This window comes from Arvicola amphibius, chromosome X (genome assembly GCF_903992535.2).
Source record: "Arvicola amphibius chromosome X, mArvAmp1.2, whole genome shotgun sequence".
Classification (NCBI taxonomy): domain Eukaryota; kingdom Metazoa; phylum Chordata; class Mammalia; order Rodentia; family Cricetidae; genus Arvicola; species Arvicola amphibius.
Genome location: NC_052065.1, coordinates 89,779,291 through 89,800,688, shown reverse-complemented (window position 1 = coordinate 89,800,688; position 21,398 = coordinate 89,779,291). Strand labels below are relative to the sequence as shown.

Below are 21,398 nucleotides of genomic sequence, written 5' to 3'. Positions count from 1 at the left end.
CACCCTGATTAATGACAGGACTGCTTATCCTCACTCCATACTTTCACTCTTTCAGTTCCGGGGAACTTTTGTCTCTCTGCAGCCTAAATGTTTAATGCAACAAAATATTTTGGCCAATTAAAGATTCTTGAAAGATATGTTTTTATTCATTCAATCTACCGTAACTGTACTGGTAAACTGCTGAAGAGAAGCTTTTCCTTAATCTCTGAAGCTCTGTTTCTTTAGTTGCCAAATAAAGATAATACTCTTTATCTTAGCTGACTAGGATGAGACTCCAATGTGATATAGAATGTCAAAGTGGTTTTGCAATATTCTGAGTATTATAACAATATGAAATAGCAGTATTATTAGTATTATTTATATTAGATGTTCTTGCCCAGCAAATCATACAACCCAAGACAGTATAGTTGAGGCTCAGGCATCTAAGTACACTCAGTAAATAAGGAGAAATAATTAATGCGTCTTAGATAGACTTTACCTATCTTATGCATGTATTTGGGCTAAAACTCAGTGGATACCAGTCCTCACAAAAGGATACTTCAGAGAAACGGCAGTTTTAAGATTAATGGCAATTAAGACTGACCTGGGCTAAAACCATGCTGCCCACCAAGGCTTTATTTTATTTTGAAACCTTTGTATGATTTGTCAAAATCTGCTTACACATATGTGTTATATTTGAAATTCATTTAAATCACATGAAAATTGCTTCATGATCCTTCTGCTGGGCTGAAAGTGAGTGAAGTAGGAAATTACTTTGGAAGTCTCCCTCTGGGAAGATGGAGAGTATGTGGTGTGCTTAAAGGCACTGAAAAAGTGTGCGTGAAGTTGCCAGAACAAAGACTATTGTTTTGCTCTGGAACTCTTAATTAGTTCCTCTACATAGGCAAGAATGACATAAAGACATTTAGGTAAATGGTAGATACATGTATGACCATGTACCTCTAAGGTGACAACTAACTGCAATATAACCATCATGATCTGTGCATGTATGTAGTGTGATATCCACACAGTATGGTATGTGATTGCCTTGCAGTATACTTATCAGAATATATTTAATTCTTTAAGTGACACATAATTACCTTATGGGGAAAACTACATGTGCTGCATATTGTTTTATTAGAAAGGTATAATGTTTTTTTTTGTATGTGGAGAGATGCATTCCCCAGAGCATTTTGAAGATCTGAGGACAACTTGTGGAAATCTGTAGTCTCCTTCCATCAATCATGTGAACCCATGGCATCAGGTTTGACAGAAAGTACCTTAAAGTGTTAAATGAGCCATGTCACTGGTCCAGAGGTAGCTCTTCAGTAGAGTCACTTTAAGAATAAAATGTTTTATGATATCTATTTCCTCTTTTGTAGCAGTACTCCATTCATTTATTCATAGAGAATATTACAGCTTAAAGGTATACTGAAGACCAAAAAGAGTTCAAAGCAAAAGGAAGAAATTGCTACTCAAAACAAAGCTTATATTGAGTTTCTAGCCTTTCAGAACTTGAGTGGAAATGAAATTATTTCCATTTTAAGAAGGTTTTCATATAAGCCAGAAGATAGATTGAACATGTCTTTGGAGGGCTGTCGCAGCAGGCCCTTGTTCGTCCTGGCCACTCAGACCAGAAATAATCACACAGGAACTGTATTATTTAAAACACTGATTGGCCCATGAGCTCTAGCTTCTTATTGGATAACTCTTACATCTTAATTTAACCCATCTCCACTGATCTGTGCATCACCATGTGGCACTGGCTTACTGGCTAAAGTTCTGGCATCCATCTCCGGCCCAGGCTACATAACTTCTCTCGACTCCTTTCTCCCAGCAGAGGGCAACAATTATAAAAGATTCTGTAAACTGCTTTGCAGTATTGCCCAAGGAGAAATCATTTGTCATTGATAGAGTGATTTGTAGCATGTGATTTTGTAATAAAAAATATTATTCTCCATTGGAACAAAGCAATTGCTGTGGAATTCATCCAGGTTCTTTAACCAATGAGATGCAATTTACATCCCTGCAGGCACAGGCACTCTTTAAAACTATTATTTTTTGTTTAATAAGATTGATTCAATGTTATCTGGTAATTTTAGTAGTAATGTGGAATATATATCTTGGTAGAAAATTATATATGTATATAAATATATATTTAATTCTCATGAGTCTTGGATGTTAAGTAAAGAAATTCATGTGCACATGCACAGCTAAAGTAGCCTTTCTACGATTCTCTCCCTCAAAGGCTAGTCCTTCCTGTGAACTCTCTATTTGCACTTTGTAAAACAGTTCCCATCCAGCTTTAGCAGGGTCACAGCAATTACAAACCCCTCCCAGGAACAGCCCCAGTCAGTTCTTCTTCAAATGATCGTTTGAGTTATCTAAAAAGACACAGTGAAGCTTGCAGAAAGATTTCTTGGAATCACTTTATATCATAGAAAATGTAATGAAAAATACAAGGCACACATGAACCTCTCACCACTTCTACAAATTACGCCTTACATAGCCAGTAGAAGAGTTTGGGTGTAATTGCTTGGGACAGGCTGGCAAGTGTGAATAGATAATTCATTACGAGTTCTGATTTTCTTGGGGATCAGTGTTTTCTTAGCAGTTTCTGAGCCATGAAAGAGTTACACCCATCTTTTCTTAAAGGGAAATGATAGGGAATATGGCAATAAGTGCAAATCAAGATGTGTTAAGGACATTAGAAGTCAAAGTGATTCGGAACAAACTGATAATTCTGAAACCTTGGCCAGGTTTTGCACTCAAATTCTGGGCAAACCGCTGGTAAACTGCTGTCTTCAGAGGTTGTAATCTCTGAAGATTGAGGAACATTATATCATTGATCACCCCCTGCTAGTAAATATCAGCATTTGCTCTAGGTAGTTTATTATATTTTATTTATTTGTTTTTAAAAATGTTTTGAATTGAAACAGAATTATATTACTTTCATCCTCTCTTTCCTTCCTCAAGTCCCTTCCAGCCCGCCATCCCCCTCTCTGAACCTAAAGCCTTTCATTCCTTTGAGGAAGTAGCAAGAGGTTCCAAGCTGCAACACATACTCATAGGATGAAGCGGCACCCAGAGACCGAGAGTCTAGACAGAAGGGTTGCTTCTCAACTATCCAAGGACTACTTACTTAATTGTGTTTTCAGTTATAGCTACTTAACAATGGACTTTAAAATTTTTAATAAGCACTAATTATAATATTAATAAGGTCTCATAGGACAACTCTATACATATATATATAGCACAGGCTGACCAAATCCAGCAACCTTCCTTCCCCTTTCCCCTTGCCTTTTCCCTTCCCAATCTCTAGTAACCATCATTCCACTTACAGGCAATGCACTGTTAACACGCACATACAGCACAAAAACTACGACTAGATTAAAACACAAGTCCATTTGAATGCCCTCTCCATAATATGAATGCTTGTTTCTCTTTTAAAATTCACATATTGCAAATGAACAGCAAATATATTAGTGTTAACCGTTGGACACTTGGAATTTGCTTTAGCAATAAAGGCTTTGCTCTAATGAAAGAAATTAGTGCTTTTATCAAAGAAACTCAAGAGAGCTATTGTGCCCCTTCTGCTATGTGAAGACACATGCAAAAGCACCAAATCTGATGACTCCTTTCCTAGCCTTCATGATGGTGAGAAATATTTCTATTGCTTATAAAGTATACAGTTTAAAATAATTGATAATAAAAACCTGAAGAAAGAAAGACAACATGAAGGAAAACATGTATTCAGAGTCAGTCTTGTTTACAGAAAAGCCTTTGAGAAAAATCCTAGAATTAAAACCTCAGCATTTTACATTTACAGCTACACCCTTTGGAGATAAATTTGTAGGCCATGGAAGAATTCAGATCTTGGTTCTAGTAATTGTATCATTAGCATTTTTTTACTAAACTATGTTATTTGTCCCAATCTGCTATTCTTTGTGAAATATCTTGTATGCTTATTTCAAGGACATTGGCTTTGGAGGCTAGAAGACAGGGTCTAGTAATTAATTCCTATGTTAGCATAAATGGCCACAGCCTGAAGGAATGCTGGAACACACACAAGCTCCCAAATAAATCACAGATCACACAATTAATATTAAAAAATGGCTGACCATGTGTTTATCTTGGCCAGGAACCTTTGCCTCTTCATTTTTATTTCTCTAAAGGTGTCTCTATTTAGCTAGTGGGTTTTGTAAAAGTTTCAAAACAAATACTCTGCAACTTTCCACCAGAGCAAGTAAGTCATGTATTCCTCCTTTAAAAAAAATCTGTTAGTGGGGGGTTGGGGGAAAGTAGAGGAAGAAAATATAACAAAATAAACAATAGCATTTTGCAAGTCCCTAAAGGCTGATTCATTTAGCACCTAATATAGTGACTCTGGCTCTGAACTCGCTTCATGTTTGTGTATTTTGTCTTCTGTCAGCTCTAGAGAACAGCAGCAGAAATGCCTTGCTTCTCTTTAAAATGTTGTAACTACACTGAAATGTAATTAGGCATCTGCCTTAAATGCTAATCCTGGAGAAAGAAAAATCAGTAAAAGCTAAGGGAGGCTAAATTGAAGGATGAATCTTAGTTAAAAGTATGCAGTGATTTTTAGTTCATGTTATAATAAATATAACATAGAAACAGAAGATATTAATAAATAATAGGAGAAATTTGGTGAAAATAAATGGGAATCTTCTTTAACACATTTACAAATTATCTGTCCAAAAGTTTTGAGAAATATTAAGTTTGTCTGCCAAAAAAAAAATAAAGAGTCCAAAGTTTTCCAGCACATAGACAGGACAGACATCTGAGGAAAGAAGAATGCTAATACTGTATTTCTCCCCATAAATATATACAATATTTTTCTTTTTTAGCATCTTACATTAAGTTGAGTTTTTTGTTTGTTTGTTTTTCAAGACAGGGTTTCTCTGTGTAGCCCTAGTTGTCTTGGAATTCACTCTGCAGACCAGGTTGGCCTCAAACTCAGAAATCCCCCAGCCTCTGCTTCCTAAGTGCTGGGATTAAAGGCATGCACTACCACCACCACTCCTAATGGTTATCTTGATGTTCTTGTGGGACTCCCAGCAATGTGAATGGGGGGATTTCTCTAGCTCTTTTGCCTGCTCTTGGGACCCTTTTTCTCCAATTGGGTTCCTTCACCCAGCCTTAATATGAAGGTTTATGCCTAGTCTTATTGCAGCTTCTTATGCCTTTTCTGTTGATATCCCTGAGAGACCTGCTCTTTTCTGAATGGAAATGAAGGAATAGTGGATCTGGAGAAGAGGTAAGGAGTAGGGGGGCAGTTGGAAGAAGTGGAGGTAAGAGAGAAACTGTGGTAGCTAGTGATGTATTAAAAACAGAAAATAAATAATTAAAATATGTACAATACTAAAACTAATAGTAAGGACAACACCAAATGACATGCCAAAGAGGATGGGGAAAAGCCCACAAAGCCTCAACCCTACACAAAGAATTATAGGCAACTGAGGAAAGCTGGGAGGATGAAAGGTGGTCTTCCCAAGGAAGAAGCACACCAATTGGTTGTCTAGTGCCAAATGGTCAGCCTTGACAACATATATATAAGTAATATTATAAGGGATAATCAGGCTGCATTTTAGAAGATATATACATATACACATTGAATCACAATTAATAATAAAAGAGGATATGAATTTGAAGAATGGGGATGTTTATAAGGGAGGGTTTGGAGTAAGAAAAGAGGAGGGAGAAATGTTGTATTATAATTCTCCCTCCAACAAAAGATAAAAGCAAGGTATGGAGGTGCACACCTATAATCCCAGCATTCTGGAGGCAGAAGGAAGCAAATCTCTGTGAGTTCAAGGCCAGCCTGTCCTACATAGAGTTCCAGGACAACCAGGACTACATAGAGAGACCCTGTATTTGTTTGTTTTTGAGTTCATTTTCTTAAAGGTGGCCCCCTAGTCATTAGGAAAATAGATTTGGATGTTAGATTTACATCTCAGAAGGCAGGGAAATTATTCATAATTGCAGTATTTCTAGAGTACTTGAATAAAGATGGGGTTTGCGGGCCTGTCCAGCTGTTGTAGGGAGGAGGGCCCACTTGTTCATCCTGGCTTCCTGCCTTGCTTAGCCCCAAAATAAGCACACAGAAATTGTATTAATTAAATCACTGCTTGGCCCATTAGCTCTAGCCTCTTATTGGCTAACTCTTCCATATTGATTTAACCCATTTCTATTCATTTGTATATCACCATGTGGCAGTGGCTTACTGGGAAAGATTCAGCATGTCTGAATCTGGTGGCTCCACGGCGGCTCTCTCTCTCTGCATTCTTCCTTCCAGAATTTAGTTCTGTCTTCCCTGCCTACCTATGTTCTGCCCTATCAACTAGGCCAAGACAGTTTTCTTTATTTATTAACCAATAAAAGTAACACATAGACAGAATGACCTCCTACACCATCCAGCTATGACCAGGCTTTGACTAGAACACAAAAATCAATGTTCATAGCAGCATTTAACTTTCACACACAGATATTTTAAAGAATACTGGGACCATCAGAAAAAATGCACACAAAACTGGCAGGAACCATGACAGATTCTGATGCAAATATTGGAATGTGTTTGTCATTTGTTGAAACTGTTAGCAAATGGGAGTTCATTTATTCTTTTCAGTATATTTCATTTGTCTGTTGTGTATCACTTCTCATTGTGAGTTAAAACTAGGAAACCTAAAGTAAAAGTGGAATTAAACTAAATTCAAAGTAATGTATATTTTAGTACACATACAATCAATACTCAAAATTCTGTACCACACGTCCTTCTGCACATTTTCTGTTTTATTTATTTTGTGTTTAAAGTCTTTTTTGAAATGCAATTCATATGGTTTGAGTCTCTCCATATATATCAGTGTGTCCTTAATGAAATAGTTCCAGCATGGTGCGTAGAGCCATCATTGCCATAAAAATAGTCCTGAATCCTAATCTTTGCATCAAAGCTAAATTATTCTGCAAACTAGTAAGACATTCCTAGCCTTTATGTCTCTGCTCTTTGATACAATGAATGTGTTATATTAAATGATTTCATTAACAAATAATACTATTCTGAAAAATATTAAATGAGTATGATGTATGAGGACAGACAATTAAAAATAAATTTGCCATTAGTTGCACTAAATTATAGTTTAAAATATTCAAAAGTAAGTGAAAAGCTAAATGTGCACTTTTTATATGACTTGCCTACTCCATATCTAGATATTTTGCCAAGGAAAAAGGAACTATATCTCCATAAAGACATGCATATATGAATGTTCATATCATCTTTACTGGTTCTAAATTAGATACAACCCAAACGCAATCAACAGGTAAATGGATAGTCAAATTTTTATATACTCTCTCCACATACCATACTCATTCATATTAAGAGAATGAGCTGTTCATACACATAACACATGGCTAATTCTCAGAATGACTTCTCAAGTGAAATAATTCAAACATGAAGCATATCTACAATATTATTTTGTTTGTATAAAACTACAATATTTGGACTGATTTATAGTGACAAGAAAATTAGTGATATAGGAAACAAGAGGTGCTAGCTCCTTCATGGCACCTGTTTTGCAAGCATATGCGTACATCAATTAGCTTGTGTGGATTATAAACCTTCACTTATGTGTTGTTTATTGCCTGTCAATTACAGGCCAATAAAACTGTTTACTTTCAAAATCTACTCAGTCACATCCAAGAATGGGGAGGTAATTACTTTGGGTTCATATAATTACTATTCTTGTTTAAAAAACTGAGCTCTGAGCCTTTGGGTAGTAGAAATTCAATTAGGAACTAAGTAGGTACAAATGTATTTAACAGGTGTCCTTTTGAGGGATAATTGCATTCTCAGAAAAAAATGAAAAGTGGTACATTTTAAAGCAGATATGTTGATAATAATTTTAAGCATGAGTATTCTAAAGTGATTTAAAATAAATTTAACTATATTAGTTGCAAATAAATGATTAAAATTTTTCTAATAAAATGGCACTAACTAGTAAACTTCAAGTTTACAAGGATTTTAAATTTGAGGCTTATTGTTTGCTGAATATCTTTGCTATGCCAGGTAACCAATGCATTCAAAATTTAAAGCATCTGAGATTATATGGGTACCACAAATTAGACTTGATTGGTTTTACAAAAAAAGAAGTGGACACAGAGTTTGGAGGGTAGTAAAAGGTCATGGATCTTGGGGTTACTGGGGAAGGGACTGGATATAATCAAACACACTGTAAAAAAAATTCTTAAAGAACTGATTAAAACCTAGAAAAATGCACAGTGAAAACAGCTTTATCAAAAAACCTGGCATGGTAGTTAATGACTGTAATTATCAGCACTAGGGAGGTTAAGGAATTCAGTGCTAGCCTCAGCTTTAGCATACCATACCTCAAAATACTCTTGAAAATGGCTTTTGTTTGAGAAAAAAAATCACATACTATACAATTTTTCCACTGAAGCTGTGTTTAATTATCTTATAATGTTGACTAGTATGTATAACCATCACCATGATTTGATTCTAAAAGAGTTTTTTCTTTCTTTAATATTTTTAATTTTGTACATTGGTGTTTTGCTGGCATGCATGTCTGTTTGAGGGTGTTGGATCTTCTGGAAATGAAGTTACAAATAACTACCATGTGGGTGCTGGAGTTGAACCTGTGTCCTCAGAAAGAGCAGTCAGTTCTCTTAACTACTGACCCAACTCTCCAACCCCGTCTAAAACAATCTCCTTTTGTCAAAAAGAAGTCATAGTCTATGAAGTCCAGGATTTTCTTTTAAAGTTTTGAAACTGTTCTTGTAATATATAATATAGTTGTATAATATTATGAAGGTACAAAAAAACCCACTGAAAAACATACACTTGAAAAATGTGCATTTGTTTTAATTTTGATTTGACTACATTTGCAAAAATGTTGCATCTATTCACTGTGACTATGAGCACCTATAATACCATCCATCCAAACCAGCCTCGGACAGGCAGGAATCATGTTTACAATTCTGCAGATATCCTGTTCCAAAATTTCTTATAAATGAAATTATACAATATGTGTTTTTTTGCTACCAGTTTATTTTTACAAATGTTTTCTGGTATGTTCATGTTGTTAGTAGATGCCAGTACTTCAAAACATCTTATAAAAATAATATTCCACTCTGTAGATATACCATATTTGATTTCTCTATTCCTTACTTGATAGATATTTATATTTTCCATTTTTCACTCAACATAATGTTTCTATCAACATTCATATTCATATTCATATGTGGATATATGCTTTGATTTGTGTTGGGTATATACCTAGCAGGTATAGTGCTGTATCACCTAATAGCACTATGATTAAGCATTTGAGGATTTACCTGTACTTTATTCAAAGTTGTTACACTACTTTACATTTGTATCATTGGGGTGTGAGGTTCCCAATTTCTCCACATCTTCACCAACATAATCTATAGCTCAATTTTTTTTCTATTTTTTTATTTAAGGCATCCTAAGGAGTATGAAGTGGATTCATATAATTTTAATTTTTCTGATAACTGATAACATCAAATATACTTTCCTAAAATATTTTTCCTAGAAATATACCTCTATTGTCAATTTTAATATATGATTTTGGAGATTATGAATCCTCAAAATTATGAATCTATAGGTTATAATTATTGAGTAAACACATGAATACTTATTGTCACAGGAGCAATTATAAATAATACTAATTATGGTAAGTATTTTATAGTGTGAGCAAAGTATGGCGCACATATGCCTACAGTTCTATCTATTTTGGGTCGCTCAAGTGGGAGGATCCATTGAGCACAGAAAGTCTAAGACTAGCCTGAACAACAGAACAAGAGATTTGTCCCTCAAGCTTAGATGCCATCTGCAAAGTTTAAAGCCCTGCTCTTACCAGTGTAGAAACAGTGGCCTAAACTTGGAAAACATCATGGAATTTGCTTTGAAAGCTTGAAGGGGATCATTATATTTTGAGGGAATCTTCCAAAAAAACCTCAGAAATGACTGTTAGACACGAGAAGAAAAGCCTTTGTTTTTGCAAATGCACATTTTTAATTTATCTTCCCAACATATCAGGTCTTAGAGCATAGAATACCTTGACATTGCAATAAAAACTTTTTAGTTAGAATCCCTCCTAGCATGATTTACTGACTAATTGTAAAGATACTAAAGAAAAATAAACAATTGGACTCCTATACCTTATTTCACCTTCTCTAATGTGACCTGCCAGTTCTTCAATAAACTTCTCGCCTTTCATCCAATAGATCATTGGCCCAGACTCTCCACTGAATCCAAAGAATGCTTTGCATGGGATGTTCAGAGGTTTACCTGAGAAAGAGAAAAAAAAAAACAATAAATGAGCAAATCTCTTCCTGTTCTTATTGTGAGACAAGGATAGACAGTTCACATACAAAGGAAAACTCAGAGGTGGCCTATTTTCCAACAATTCTTGCATGTGAGAAAAAATGTTATTATGAGGGCTTTAGGGAAATTATAAAATTCAAGCTATTATAAAATTTGAAAAGTAAATAAATTATTACTTTACAGCATTTTAATTATACTGTACCTCTCCCAAGAACTGTCATAAAAGAAGCAAATGGAAATGATCCCTAATTATTTTTCTCTTGGGAGAGTACTAAGTATTCCTTATGAGAATTTGCCGTTAAAATTAAAATTATTTAAGAGTATATGTTAATTCTTTATAAGCAAGAAGACAAATCAATACTAGAGTGTCCACTATTTATATCGTATAAACTTTTATTTGTTTCTTCCTATTATGATCTATTTTGAGAAAAATAATACAGAATGATGGTTAAATTTTGGTGTTGACTTGAGAGGATTAAGGGATACCTCCATAGCTGGTCATCATTATTTCTGGTCACATATATAAGACTGTTTTTTTAGAAGAGCTTGGCATCAGAGGTGATGGGTCGATTTGGGATTGTACACACTGTTGCATGCCCAAGTAGAATTCAAAAACGAGAGTGTGGTTATACACCTCCTTGTTTTTTCTCTCTTCTCCCCACCTCTCTAGTATAAACAAAGATGTGTACTTGTGTCTATGTATGGAGGCCAGAGATCAATGCCAGGTGTCTTCTATAATTTTTTGAGGCATGGTCTCTTAGTAAATCTGGTGTTTTCTTTCAGCTGGCAACCAGTTTGTTACTACCTGCCAGCACTGGGATTGCAGTTGGGCCAGGCTGCCATGTCCAGGTTTTTGTGTAGGGAAAGGGGATCTGAACTTGATCCTCTTGCTTATGTAGTAAGCAATTTATTTACAAAGCGATCTCCCTGGTCCTGTGATGGTTAATCTTGATGAGACTAAGAAACTTCTCCGGGATTAGTTAAGAATACCTCTGTTTATGTTCCAGTGACATTTCTAAAGAAAACTGGATTACAAAAGGGCTTTCAAATAATCACTGAAACCCTGGAGGGATATGTAATGTGATTGCAAATGTGGAGTTTGGTGGAAGGTGGGTGGGTGGTTTAGCCTATTGGAATAAATCGGTTTCTGGTGAGAGGTCTTTGAGCTATAGCATTCCCTTCTTCCTTTGTGCATGACTTGCTATTCATTTCCTATATGTCAAGAAACAAAGAGATGCTTCTTTCATTGCAGCCCTCCTCTCACCATGTTTTCTGCCCAAGTTTTGCAGGAGACAAAGCTACCAGGAACTGAACTTTATGAATGCATAAGCCTAAAAGCATCTTTCCCCCTTAAGTTATATTGCCCATTACTTTGATCACAGTGACACAGCAGTCTCTAATGGAAAACAGTCATTACTAGAAAATTTACCCTTTTTGTCCTAGACCTTAGACACTCTTCTTTTCCTGGTTTTGGATACTAAGACTAGAGTTCTCTTGCTCTTGAACTCAAGGATAGCCACTAACAGACTCAAGATCTCTTGTGTCTTCAACTTCTTCACTGAGAGCTACACCAGAAGCTTCCCTGGTTCTAAGATTTTAAGACTTGCTACTGTCTTGGTTGTTTACCACACAATAGCTTGCTGTGGTCTGTTTCAATTTCCATAATCACATGCATTAATTCTCTTAATAAATTATCTTTCATCACATTGGTTCTGCCTCTCTGGAGGATCTTAACATAAACTAAAATTAAAATGTTGAATTACAAATATGTCTACAAATACAACCTCAGGAAAAACTCAATCTTGACATATATTCTGTATTCTTTACATCACTTACAATGTTTAATAATTATAGAAAGATTATATAACTTTGTTATGTAAATTTTAATTATAAATTTTTCATCATACATACAGGTATTTATAATTTTGATGCTATTAATTGTAGGTTTTTTCCTGCAAAGTAAGTATGGGAAGAATGATATAGAAAATACAATGCTGGCACTTGACACATGAATCTATCAACTTATAACTATATCATAGTATTTTAGTTAGGGTTTATATTGCTGCGATGAAGCATCAAAAAGCAAGCTGGGGAAGAAAGGGTTTATTTGACTTACACTTCAACATTGCTGCCATTGCTGAAGGAAGTGAGAACAAGGACTCAAAAAGGGCAGGAGTTAATGCACAGGCCATGGAGGGGTGCTGCTTACTGGCCTGCCCTCCATGGCTTGCTCAACCTGCCTTCTCATACAACCCAGAACCACTGTCCCAGGGATGTCACCACCCACAATAGGATGAGCCTTGTCCCCTTGATCACTACTTGAGAAAATGCTTTACAGCTGGGTCTCATGGAGGCATTTCCTCCACTGAGGTTTCTTCCTCTCTGATGACTCTAGTTAGTGTCAAGTTGACACACCAAACCTGCCAGCACACATAATTTTCTCCACAAATCACACTTTTCCATTGTTGAGAACACTAGACAAAGCCACTTCAAAAATATTTTCCTTGTGGAGCTTCCATCCTTATTCTCTGCCATAGACAAAGTCCTCATTCTGTCTTACATTTATCAATAGCTTTCATGTTCTAAATTATTAATTTCTGAATCAAAATGTCTTTCAGCACCACAACTAGAAAATTACTATCTTGAACAATTTTTTTTCATAAAGGAACAACTAAATAGGAGTTAGAGTCTATGTGAAGGCAAAGTGGAATACAAGGAAGTCATAAACACAGAGATATTGGGCAATAGCTTGGGCTTAACCACATAAAGACATATATTGATGAGTATTTATTTTATTATAATATTAACATATCCCTTCTCAAATTTCAGGTCCTGGACCTTAGAATTATCCTATAGTTATCCAATTTGTCAAGGTCAAGAATCTGCACATTGTGATTAATACAAATTAGAGATTGTATCTTTAAACACATGCTTCATTTGAAGTTGGGTAAAAGTAAGATAGTTGTGCATTATAGAAAGTACACTGGACTGAAATTCAAGAAATTTGGATCTTATATTTAAATCTGTCATGACCATAGCCCCTGAGCTGATACTCCTAACCTAACATTATATTAAGTAATTTCCTATGAATGTAATGAGGTTGGAAGATGGTAATAATTCTGGAAAGCTCAAAGAAGACAATGTATATGAAAGTGTTTCATGAACTCAAAAACATCATCGGAAATTTAGCTCAGTGTTTTCTATCTTCTCAGACTTGATTGTCCATGGAAAAATTAAATTTGAGGAGAAGTCTGACATGGTCTTGAGACAGAGATATTTTCATTTTGACTGTGGCAATCTTGTTTTCTTTTATTTATGAACATCTGTGGGACAATACTTTCAATATTTTTTGTAAATTTTTCTTGCATTTATAATATGCATAATTCACCCGAAAAGAGCCTGTTTTCTCAACCTGAAAATGTTTTTTCCTATGCCTTTTGCCTTTCATTCTCATGACAAAACTAGCCTACAGTCCACAACTTCAGAGAACCTAGACAACAAAGAGGATCCTAAGAGAAACATACATGGATCTACATAGGAAGGAGAAAAAGACAAGATCTCTTGAGTAAATTTGGAGCATGGGGGTCACGGGAGAGGGTAGAAGGGGGAAGGGGAGGAGAGGAGGGGAGGAGAGAAAAATGTGTAGCTCAATAAAAACAATAAAAAATAAACAAGATGACAGAAAAATTAATAGATTATGACAAACTTTATTATAAGAAATTGTAATCACTAAACTACCAGTGTATACAATTATAGATATAAATATTGGTTATTGTTCTTTTGGGCTATCTTGAAAATATATCTGATATATATCATATAATTTATATATAGACACATTATATAATATATATTAAATATTCTACATATTTAATGTCTATATATTAAATTAAATGTTAATATATATTAAAATATCTTTAAATGATTCTTAGTGTGTGGGTGTCCATGACTGACATGATTTTAATTGAGAAAAACAATTATTATAGTGTTTAAGAAAGGGGTCTTCTTGAGGTGCTCTATCAAAAATAACAGTGTCTGCCCTTTCCCTTGACACGGCATCCAAAGAACTGGCCATTGAAGCAATTTGTCTTGTAAGTAATTTTTCTCTTCCCATCAGAAAGATCCTTGTTAAATAAACAGAAGAGACAGCTATTTCAGAAGTTTATTTTATACAGTGCTGAGTAAATATTCTGAAGCCTTATGCTGATGGCCCCAAACAGTAAAACTGTTCAGCCATCATCTGCCACATTGGAAGGAGAGTTCCCAAGGGAGCTTTTATCATATAGTTATTTTCAGTATGTGCTAAAGAGAAGAGATCCTCGCTTGCAAGAGGCAGGGAAGGATCTCTGTCTGCATTGACTGGGCAATTAATCTAAAACAGAGCCTCTCTAGGTATCTCTGATATATGCCTGATGTATCAAATTCTATCTAGAACTGGCATCTGTTAGCTACTGTATTGTTTTGTCTCTAGACAATGTGAAGGTCATTTCATAACTGTAGAGATAGCCAATTCGCATTTACATCCAAGCAGTCAGAAGATTATCAAAATATCAGTTTGTTCCTCAGTACTAAGTAATAAGGTAGGCAAGGTTTATTCTATTTTATTTTTTCAAAGTGGAGTACATGAATTGGACTGGTTCTCCTTTGCCTTAGCTTACTTCAATTTTCTTTCACAAAGACCTTTCTGAGAATCAACATTTCAAAGATTGCTTTGAGACCTTAAAAATCTAGCAATCATAACCAGCTTAGTTATTCTGACAGTTATTACTGTACCAGATTTTGTCTTGAAACAGATGTACTCAAGCTAAGGATGGGCTCAGGAGGAATGTCTCTAAAGTGGTAGTACAAATATTTATATCCCATGAGAGCCCAAATCAAAGATTGTCTTCTCATCTCCTTTCCTTTCTTTTTCTGTCACCTATTTCCTCCCTTTCTCAACCCCCTACCGCCTGCCTTCCCATCCTCCCTCTTCTGGAGATTGAACCATTGGTAATTGTTCTGCTGTTCCTCAGCCCATGAATCCTGGACTTCATAATGTGATTATGATGTAAGAAAATTAAAATGCAATGAAGTCCGTGACAGCTGTAGTGGCAATATGGTTTGTGTGGCCATGTGCCCGCAGGTGTCTGTGTAGCATGGGTATTTGTAGGTAGATGGGAAAGAGTATAGTAGTTATAGATTGATGGAATCCACGTCTTATTATTACAGACTGTTCTGTATAACAAAGATATCCATCAGTAGTTTACTGACAAATAATGAACAACTGGTGTCTTAGATATAAGTATACATGCATCACAGAAATTTCTTATATACTTTACTGATAATAAAAGATGGAAACGCAATTTACACATGATGATAAGAATAAATGTAATGTTTTTGTTGTGAGTATTGTGTATTCAATAGAGTCTCACAGGATACTTTCATTTATTTGTAGAATTATTGTTTATAGACTCTGTGCTTGCAATAATAAATTAGTAAAGTCCAAATATGAGTATTGATCTGTATCTTCTTTGACATTAATGAGAAAGTTGAAAGTAAGACAATAAATGGATTTCCGAACTTCTCATATTTTTCAGGTGTGTGACTGACAAGCTTCAATGACTTTGATAACAGATTCTATTTTGCATTTCATATCCATATAATTACTCCTTGAAGAGCTTTAAAAGATTCTAAGATTGACTTAGCAGATATGAGAGAACTGCAAGCCAGGGTGAAAATAGAAAAGGCATTTAATTTTCCACACATCTTAATGTCTTCCTCTACCAGGATTTCTAAGAATTTCTCAAGGGCAACAACTTGCTATTAAATATAGTTATCCCATCTCTAAATTACAATTTTTATATAGACCACGAGTAACCATCATTGACCTTTTTGGCCACAATTTTCTACATCCTTACATTTTTATCTTTTAACACTTCAAATCCTCTAATGCCTCTGCAATTACTCTGATATCCCTAATCACGGAAAGGGTCTTTTCTCGTTTGTGCTGTTGGAAGCACTCTCATGGTAGCTAATGTTTTTGTAAGGTTTGCAATTTCATAACTGTGTGTTCGTCCATGTTTGGGATTATTTTTGGTGAGTACCTTGGGTGCTCAGAACTGTAGTGGAATCCCATCACAGCATTTCCAAGTTTGCCTCTTCCTATGTCAATGGCATGGAAAGAGGTTTTTCTGGCTTTCTTTGCTTTCAGGATTATTCACATATGTAACGTATGAATCTTCATTTCATATGCATTCAGATACCTATCTAGATCCAATATATCTTGAATGTATCTGTCAGTTTCTAATTATGGCTCCAGATTGAATATGAATTTCCTGAAACAATGAATGGATTTTTCTAGCCCTGTGTGTAGCTTATGGGTTTTCAGTCAATACAGAATATCTGAGCATCTAGAGCCATGCTTTTTAAAATAGCATGTGCAGAACTCAAGACTCCTCGGGCCCACTTCTGGTTGTGATGTCTGCTGGAACTATTCCCTTTCTCTGGTTTTGAGTTACCTTTTCTCTCTCAAAACCTCATACTTGCCTTACTTGCTTTTAAAGTTCAATGAGCACATAAACAGTTGTTTTTAAAGTAGAACTGTTCAGTGGTTACAAGATGATTGTCTTTAACATATCAATTAAGTCTGAGTTAAATTGAGTTGGTGTCTGAATATCTACCATAGAAATCTGTAAATTGTGTAACATCAGCTGGAATGATGCTAATTTTATTTATTTCACTTTTGGAAACTTGTTAAAGTTGTCTTCTTACTGCTACCATAAGCAGAGATCTGATGTGAGCTTCCTCTAAGTGCTGTGAATACTATTGATTCATAAAGAAACTGTCCTGGGCCTGTGCAGGGAATAGAAGTAGGTGTGTGGGGGGGACTAAAGTTATTGCTGGGAGGAAGAAGGAGAAGTCAAGGAGAAGCCACGTAGCACAGCCAGACGCAGACACCAAAACTTTACCTGGTAAGCCACAGCCATGTGGCGATACACAGATTAATGGAGATGGGTTAAATTAAGATGTAAGAGTTAACCAATAAGAAGATAGAGCTAATGGGTCAAGCAGTGATTTAAATGATACAGTTTCTGTGTGATTATTTCGGGACTGAGAAGTTGGGAACCAACAAGCAACCTCCTCCAACAGAGATCATCCTTTCTTCTATAGGATCACTTAGATTTGGCTTTTATGAGATAAGATGAAAAGGGGAGAGGATAGTCATGATGTCAACATAAAAGCTGTACCATTTCCTGCTGTGTTTTATGTACTTAAGTTGGTTCATTTCAAGAGGGCTATTCACTTCCCAAGAAGGAAATCCACTGTCAGGGCACACATCACTGTGTGCACTGGTGAGCGAGTCCTGAACTTTACTTTGTAGAATAATCAGTGTCAGGACACACAGAGGCACACTGCCTTTGGCTGTAAGATATATTTAAGAATTTTGGTTACTAAAATTGTCACTTCCTATGCCTAATCAAGTCTGTTTTTCTTCAGGAGAGATTAAGGGTGGACTAATAATTTGTAAATGGAAAATGTCTCATTAGCAGTGTTTGGATCACATGTCTGCATTTGAAGTCCACTGTATCAGGAAGGCAAATACTGGCTGTAGCTCTAGTCTAGCTTGAAAAATCTGAGCTAGATCTATAATCAAGCATGTGCAAGGGCCTGGACTGTAGTCCCAGCACAAGAAAAAGTTAAAGAAATAATAAATTACAAGTTTAAGAAAAGAGAAAGATCCAAGGTTTTCTTTGCTGAAACGGAGGGCACCATACATTGTCTTGTTTTGATAATAAAAAGTTTTTCCCCTTCCTCTGTATGTATATATGAGTCTGTGCACATGCACATACATATATGCATACACCCACGCCACTGTATCTTATTCCTCTCCTTCATTCTGACGTTTCATTCCTTACTAACCTTTCTTATCTGTCATCCAACAGGTTAAGTGCCTACTTGGAACCAAAAGAATACCTGGTGAAAGCACTGGTGTCTTTGTTTACTCTGCGATTCCAGTCTCAAATCAACTGAATGAGTTGTTAAGGTTTATAAACAAGGCCAGAGATAAATTAACTGGCTTTTACTGAGGTCAAAGTTGGAACCAGAAGAAAGGATCCATCATTTCTAATTCATTTATTCTAAAATGTAGCAGTGTTCAACGGACTCGATACAAAGTTGTCGTTCCACTAGTACACACCTAGAAAAGAAAGGAGCTTCTGCCTTCCACAGTGATCTTATGCAGCCTTTTCTAAGCTTTTTTTTTCCTTAAGGAGAGGTCCTTTACTCGCAATTCTCCAAATTTAGATTAGATGCTGACATCACTATGTGACATCTTGAATTATAGTTGATAGTGAGCATAAGTAAAGTTTTTAAAAATGCATTTCTCATACTAATTTAAAAGGGATTAAAGACCAATGAGACAATAAGGCATATAAGCTTGTTGTCCAAGATGGTCAAAACTTCAGAAATACAGTGTTTGCTATCCAGGAAACAGTAAGACTTTATGGTGAAGAAAAGTAAATACTAACATTAATTGACCTGGGAATGAAGAAGACTGGGAAAAACACATTGGTATCTTTGGGCAAGAATAATTATTAGCAAGAGAAGGAGGGGTGTGGAGAGAATGGGACAGAGACAAAGATGGGGGAGGGGCCAGGTACAGAGCACATAGAGGGTGCCTTAAACTTTCTATTTGTGTGTACATGTGTGTGTGTGTGTGTATGTGTGTGTTTGTGCACATTCGTGCATGCATCTATGTGTTTAAGAAATCCTTTTTGAGGATGACAAAGAACAAGGGAATGGTTTCTTGCCTGTACTATAAGGAAGAAGCACAGCATTGGCTTCAAAGTAATAGAAGAACAGTTTCCAGTTTCAAGTGATGAGCTGACACTGGTCCACAGTTGATTCAGTGTGACAAGTGTTGTGATGCCACGCAGAGAATGAAGTGTTTAGATGAATTGTCTTGATGAATTGCCAAGGAGCCTCAATCCCAATAAGTTTCTCTTGTTTTATTTGTTCTAGGGTGAATAGCCAGAACCTCCATTTTAACTACCCAACATGTCCATAACTTAGCGTAGCTTTCTTTCCTTCCACTCCCCTCAGGGTAAAGACCTGTGGGCTCAGGAAATATCCTAGAGCTCTCAGTCATATCTGCCATCGAAAGTCTCTTTGCAGAGGTCAGGCAGAAGCATATCATGGAATGGGTAGTGGCGTCAGAACACTGAATCTGTGGCTTCAGCCTTCCCACTATGTTGCTGTTTTTTAAAATAACTCCACTCTCTCAATGAGCTTCAGTTAGTTTCTTCAAAACTGATAGACAATTAAGAAATTCTCTAAGCTTTCTTCCAAGTCTAACTTTTTCAAACTTTACACAATTTTTCTAGAACAATATGTTTTAGACTTTGAAAGGTGCAATGAACTATTTCACTCCAGTTACACCCGTCTAGAAAAAGCACTTGCTGATTAGTTGAACAAAAGAATAGAGAAGCAAGTTTCTGTACCTAGGATGGGTCTTCGCTGTAGCTGCAAAGTCCCGTGACCGTGGTGTGTTGTTTTGCTTGCCTGCTGTCTCTGGACTCTCAGTTCCTCTATATTCCCTACTCGGACTGTTTATTTCAGGGTGGGCTTCCTGCCTATTAGCCCTACTTTGCCGTGAACCCTTGTTCCTTTCTAGCCTCTGGCTCCTTGGTGCTCTATTGGCTCTGATGATCTTGGCTTATGGCCTGATTTCCTTGAGCCAGGGCTCTCCATATGTCAGCTCAACAGAGGGATTTCGTAAAGTTCTCTGGGGTGGGGGAGAAGACAAAGTCCTTGGATATTAGCTTATCATGGACTTATGAGTCCAACTCATTCACAGCAAAACGAGATGTCAGGAGAGTTGGATGAGGCAGGTCCTCTGTGTGCTTTCAAGAAGATGTAGAGATACAAAAGAATTCATTTGGACTGAATTAACAGTTCAAAATTAAATGCACATTATTTTTTATATTATGCTAAGTGGAGGGGAAAAGCAGACTACTTTGCTTGCTTTGTGATACAAGGACATCACATTTTAAAATTTCTCGTATGGATTTAAAAATCTAGATTAGTAGCAAAGTCAGCCTATACGGAATAGCAATAAACACAGAACGCTAGATAACCATTGCTTCTTCTGAAAGAAGTTACCTTTGTCATTTGAAAATGCTTGATTGAGGAGGGAAGGAGATGGAAATTTTTAAATATAAAAAAATAAACCATGAGAAAAAAAAAAGAAAATGCTTGATTGAAAATATAAATCTGTTTTTTTTCTGCTTGCCCTCTGCATTATCAAAAATAGTTTTGAATCCCTTACTAATAAGATAACAATTTCTAGTACTACAAAAATCCTGCTGTACAAGTTTGGGGAGAAACGCATTCCTACTGCAGCATTTCTTACTGCGTAGCTGAAGACTGACCTGGGGCTTAGATGGCTGCAGAAAAGACCGCTGTGGCTTTTCTAGACATGATGGTGTGATCTAAACCGTGGCTATGGGAACCTTCAAAGAATCTTCAAAAAATAAAAACAGAATCCAATATGCCAAGGGTTTAACACGGGTACCATTCACTTTGAAGCCTCTCACTTGCCGTCTGCAGACTATCTTTGAAAAAAATAATGCTTAAAATAATCCCACAAAGATCCTTTGATCCTTCAGAAAATGGAAATATCAAGGTTTAATGTCCAGTTGAGAAAATGAAATATAAAGCTGTCCACAGATTACGGATCAGATTTTGGCCACTTTATTGATTTTCTGAAGTTCTGTAATAGTTCTTTTGGACTCTGAATTCCCTCTCACCACAAATACCTATAGTCTCAGTATTAAGTATGCTCTCATTTATAGCCTACTTGATTGGCATTACTTCACCCTTTACCAATGCCAGCATAAATTCATAGACACCAAAATCAAGCTCCCGTTTCACCTATCTCTCCTAGAGTACACTCACCTCTTCCTTTTTCTACATTCTGTTTTCATATGGCCACAGGGGTTAAAAGCTGAGATATGCTCTAATTTATAGGATTATTGCAACAAGAATAAACAAAGTACTTAGTATG

The 21,398-nt window shown here is 36.0% G+C and overlaps 1 protein-coding gene across 1 annotated transcript in view; it reads right to left on the bottom strand.

Moving 5' to 3' along the window:
* Il1rapl2 (interleukin 1 receptor accessory protein like 2) overlaps positions 1–21,398 on the bottom strand; it is a 578,390-nt gene that overhangs the window by 44,718 nt on the left and 512,274 nt on the right. Inside the window, exon 6 of the mRNA XM_038315799.1 lies at positions 10,192–10,321. Coding sequence (XP_038171727.1) covers positions 10,192–10,321 — 130 coding nt within the window. The remainder of the gene's footprint in view (positions 1–10,191; positions 10,322–21,398) is intronic.